Source organism: Ammospiza caudacuta, chromosome 29, assembly GCF_027887145.1.
Source record: "Ammospiza caudacuta isolate bAmmCau1 chromosome 29, bAmmCau1.pri, whole genome shotgun sequence".
Lineage (NCBI taxonomy): Eukaryota > Metazoa > Chordata > Aves > Passeriformes > Passerellidae > Ammospiza > Ammospiza caudacuta.
This window is the reverse complement of record NC_080621.1, coordinates 5,424,199-5,429,382: the sequence shown is the minus strand read 5'-3', so window position 1 is coordinate 5,429,382 and position 5,184 is coordinate 5,424,199. Positions and strand designations below refer to the sequence as shown.

General features: G+C 58.1%; 1 protein-coding gene across 1 annotated transcript; it reads right to left on the bottom strand.

Annotated features, from left to right (window-relative positions):
* Positions 1–1,864: 1,864 nt before the first annotated feature.
* On the bottom strand, positions 1,865–4,515 carry LOC131569111 (histone H3-like centromeric protein A). The gene is made up of 4 exons (XM_058821334.1): positions 4,440–4,515; positions 3,869–3,960; positions 2,615–2,692; positions 1,865–1,999 (listed from the first exon to the last, which is right to left on the bottom strand). The coding sequence occupies exons 1-4, from the start codon at positions 4,513–4,515 to the stop codon at positions 1,865–1,867; spliced, it is 381 nt and encodes a 126-aa protein (XP_058677317.1).
* Positions 4,516–5,184: the final 669 nt, after the last annotated feature.

Sequence of the window (5,184 nt, the reverse complement as noted above, 5' to 3'; positions counted from 1 at the left end):
ATCACCTTTGCTGTTTCTTTCAGTTTTCATCTTTTCTCCTTTTCTTCCTGGAACTGTTCCTGCAACTGTTCATTTCTCAGTAACAGGGATAAATAAGGTTTCCTCTCTCAGTTCTTGTTTCTTTCTTCTATAATTTTCCCTATTCAAATTCTAAAATAATTGTCTTTCCTTACACTCTGCTGAAGCAAGTAGGGTCCTAAGATGGTCTTTCTCAATCATAAGTTGATCCACTTGGATTCTCAGCTTTTCTCCTGTCTCCATCTCAGAGGCCAGTGGTGACTTTGATACCTCATTTTCTGTGTAAGTCTTACTTTTGGGGAGCTTCCTTAAATGTTTGCAGCTGCCAGCCCCCAGCTCACTGAGGATGCCAAAAGTTGTTTCTAAGACTCCAATTAACAACATTAGCCTGTGAGGCCATAGTAATGGTAGGTCTCCCAGGAGTTCCAACTCCCACATCAACATTTTTATCCTGCTTGTGGCAAAAGAGTGCAACTTTCCTTTTCCCCGGGTACTAAATTCTCCAGAACAGCAGTGGATAATTTATCACTTCCCAAGAAATTCCTTTCTGCAAGCCTTTCACTCAAACTGCATTCCATTATGTACTGTGTCCTTGCTAATGCAGCTGAGTCAAAATTCAAACAGGAAAAAACGTAGCATACATGACTTAGACTGCAGCAAGATAGGAGATCCACGGTTTTGGGGCACATTCAAACAGTTGATGGTTTCAACTATCTTGCCAGGAGGATCTGCCAATAAAGCCATGAATTTAGCAAAACAATTAGGATACTGGGCCTGTGATGATCAAATTGATGTCTGGGTCTCCTTCCGTCGACACCCCATCACCAGCATGCCAGTCCCAGGGAAACCTACCCAGGACCTCCACCCAAGTGGAGACCCTCCCAGTTCTGCTGTACCCCAATAAATGTTTGTGACCCCTAGGTGCTGATGCTGGGGAGCTTGGAGGGGATTTGGAGTTGAGGCACCGCAGGGGGGAACTCGGGAGGGGAGGAGAAGCCACAGGGAGAGGGGCTCTGAGTATTCTAGGTAAGGGCACTTGGGATGGGGGCCAGGAAGGTCTTGGGGCCTAAGGGCTTCCACGTATAGAGGTGGGGGGGGGGGGGTCGGCTAGGGGGTGGCGCTTAAGGGATTCGCTTTTTGAGCGGAGGTCAGGGCTTTGGGGGCGGTGCTTAGAGGTGGCTTGAACGTGGTAGGGTTGCCTCTGCTGGGCGGGGCTTAGTACCCCCGCAGGGGGGGCTCTGGAGGTCTCCCGTCCATGGGCGGAGCTCTGGGGGTGGGGCTTCAATGGGGTCCCCGCTATGGGGCGGGGCTTGGGGAGGGCCACACTTGGGGGGCGGGGCTATGGGGTTCTGGGCCGTCCCCGGCTGCTGTTCCCGCTGGTGCCGCTCGGGGCGCTGCTGAGCGGGGAGGGGCGGGACCTGCGGGGGCGCTGCACCGGCAGCGCCTGTGCCCGCGCCTGAGGGCACGGGAGGGACCCCAGAACGGACCCGCCCAACCCCAACCTTGCCGTGGGACTCCAACCCCCCCTTCCTCATGCCTTGGAGACTCCCCCCGAGCCTCAGAACCCAAAACCTACCCAAAGGTAGGGTTCCAGGGGGATCGTGGGTAGGGGTCCTCAGTAATCTGAGAGGTGCTGGACTAAGGAAGGGGACCTTCACCCAGGATGGGTCCCTGAAGGGGTTGTTGGGGATCCTGAGGTGGGGGAGTCTATGGGGTGGGTCCACGTGGGGGGCCTTGGGGGACCCCATGGTGGGGGGGGAGGGTCTTAGCATGATGGTCCCATAGGAGGTCCCAGTAAGATTATGGGTGTGAGATTATCAGGAGAGACCCCTCAGAGGGTCCTCATTCAGATGCCCCCCAGCTCGGGTCCCTGCAGGCGCCAGGCCAGCTGCAGATCCTTGAGGAACAGGGTGACTCGGCAGGTGTGCAGCGAGCACAGGTATGCTTCTTCCAACAGCCTCGCCATGAAGGCCTCTGCTGCCTGTGAACCAAAACCTGAGGGAGGGTCCCCAAAGCTCCCCAGCATGCTCCAACCCCCACACCTTCCCCCAGAGTCACCCCCCCCCAAACACACACCCGGGGGGGCAGGGTCCCTCCAAACCCACCCATGGGTGACCAAAGCACCTTGTGCCTGTAAATGTCTTAGGGGGGGGATCAATACCCAGTGACCCATCCTCAATCCCTGACAGACCCTGGGAGTAAGGGACCCCCCCCCACCCAGCACCCAGAGACCCTCTCAACATCCATGGAACCCTGTCCCAGAACCCATAGACCCTCCCCCCAGCCTATGGAGACCCTCCTAGACTCCTCCTCAGCTCCCATCACATTCACCCAGCAAACCTCTCAGCCTTATCCAAGCATCCAAAGAGACCTTCCTGAACCTCCTCAGCTCCCAGAGACACCCCCAGCACCCACAGGCCCCCCCTGCAGCACCCACAGACCCCCAACCCCCATGGAAACCTTCTCAGTACCCATGAGATCCCCCTCAGCCCCTTCCCCACGCCCCTAAGTCCCTGGATACCCCTGCAGGACCCATAGGACCCCTCCAGCCCCTCTGTGACCTCCCTCCACCATGCCTGGGCCCCGCGAGCCGCACCTCCTGCAGCGCCAGCAGGGCCATGCTCTGCCAGTGGTAATCGACCCCACGGGTGAAGAGCAGGCAAAGCTCCCGCACCTGCGGCAGAGAGGGCACAGCAAGGGGGGCACATGGGGGCAGCAGGGTCACAGGGAGTGTGGGGACATCGGGACAACATGGAGGGGATATGGGGGCATTGGGGACATCCCGGGCTGGGGACACCACCATGGCGATACCCTGGAGACATGGAGACACTGCCCTGGGGACATCCCAGGGACCTGGGGACATCCTTGTTGTCACCCTGGAGACACTTTGGGGACACCCCAGGGAGAGGAACACTGGGGACAGGAACACCTGGGAATACACTGGGGAGTGAGGACATGGGAACACCATTATGGGGACACCCTGGGATCTCCCAGGTGGGAGGAAGGGGCGAAGCACCACTCTGGGAACATCTTGGGAACACCCTCAGCCATGGGAACATGGGGACACCCCAATAGGACAGGGGGACAGTGCCAGCACAGCAGGAGGGGCACAGGGAACTCTCAATGCATGCAGCCTCTGAAGGTGGCAGGACACAAGGATGTCTGGAACCACAGAATGACATTGGAGGATATGCAAGGATGTTGGGGGAGGACAGGCCCACTATGTCACGAGGATGGGGAGGACAAGGACATGGGGAGGGCTGGAACAGGGTTGAGGGGGAGGTCTGGGGAAAAGGGATGGTCTTGAAGAGTCCCAGGGGGTGATCTGGGGTTCTAAGGGGTAACTTGGTGGGTCTGTAGGGGGTTGGAAAATTGCAGTGGGTTTTTGGGATGGGGTCCACGGGGAGGTTGGAGGGTTCCAGGTTGGATTTCAGGCGTCCCAGGGTGGATTTGGGGTTGGATTTTAAGGGGCCCTAGGGATTGCTTGAAGGGTTGCAGTGGGTATTTGGGAGAGTCCAATGGGGAGCTGAAGGGTCCCAGGGTGGATTTGAAGGCTCTGGGGGAAGTTGCAGGGTCAAGAGGGTTGATCTGGGGTATCCAGGGACAGATTTGGGGATCCCAGGAGAGGGGATCCAGAGTGGTTTGGAAGATCCCAGACAATGCTGGAGGTTCTGGGGTGAAAATGGGGGGGGTCCTGGAGGGGTTTGGGGGTCCCACAGTAGATTTTGTGCGTATCTGAGATGATCTGTGTGGTCCCAGGGGAGTTTGGGACTCCATGTGGGGTGCTGGGGAGGTTCTGGGGGGGGAAATCAGGATGTCTGGGGATTTTAGGGATGTGGGGGGTTCTCACCAGGCGGGCAAAGGGGCCAGGGCGCAGCAGCAGGCGGGTGCTGCTCTGGTACTTGCGGATCTCCTGCAATGCCCGCTGACCTGGGCGGCACCCTGTGGGGGCATCAGATAGGGGTCTGTGGGGGCTTTAGGGGATCTATTTAGCCTGGGGGACACAGATGGGGAGCTCTGAAGGAACATGGGGGGTATAGATCTATAGCCTCTGTCAGAACACAGGGGGCTATAGGGGATCTATGGGGGCTATAGGGGCCTGGGGACAGGGTGAGGCTGTGGGGGTTATAAGGGATCTGTAAGGTCTGGGGGGACATTGTGGGTATAAAGGATCTATAGAGAGCTAAAGTGATGTCTGATATAGGGGAGTTATAGGGACAGGGAGTATGGGGGTAGAGAGGCTATAGGGGAGAGGGAGTGTGGGGTGACTGTAGGTGATGGAAGTATATAGGGGTATATAGGGTGCAGACTAGGGGCGGAGGAAAACAACAGAGGGAGTCCATAGGAATGCTCTAGAGGGGGGCCTGAAAGGGGGCTCGATGTAGGAGGTCCATAAGGGGAGTCCCCCGCCCCTCACTCACTGCGTGCCAGCGGCGGGGGCGATGGGGGGGCTGGGGAACGCCCGCGCCGTCGGGGGGTGGGTTTGGGGCGGGGCATGGTGTGGCCGAGTCCACCGCAGGGTCAGGGCGAGTTCAGAAGGGGACCCAGCGGCTGGGGAAGGGAGAGTCAGGGTGAGCTCAGCTGTGCGGGGTCTCGACACGCTGCCGCCATCCACCGCGCCGTTCAAATCTCCCGCCGCGCCGCTCGTGACGTCACTTCCCTCCGCGCGCCTATCGGGGCGCGCGACCGCCCGGTGCCGCTCCGGACTCCGCCCGCCGAGGGCTCATTAGCATAACTCTGCATGGCCCCACCCCCAGGCACCCCGCGCCTCGGTGCTGCCGGGGTAGTCTCAGTTACCGTCCCCGTGCGGTGCCAGTACGGGCTCTGTAATCGTCCTGGTGTGATCCCAGTCACTCTCATGTGGTTCCCGTTGCTCTCTGCATGGTTCCATTTACGCCCAGAGTGATTCCAGTATGATTCCAGTCCCCTGCAGTATGATTTTAGTGCTTTCCAGTCACTCCCAGTGTGAGTCCAGTATGATCACAACGACTGTCACTATGATCCCTGCCACATCCCCAACGGTCCCAATCAATTCCTGTCACTACTAGAATGATCCCACCATGATCCCAATCACTCCCAGTATGATACCAGTTGCCCCCAGTGTGGTTCCAGACACTCCCAGTATGAACCCAGTGTGGTTCCAGTTGTCCCCTCGTGTATGATCCT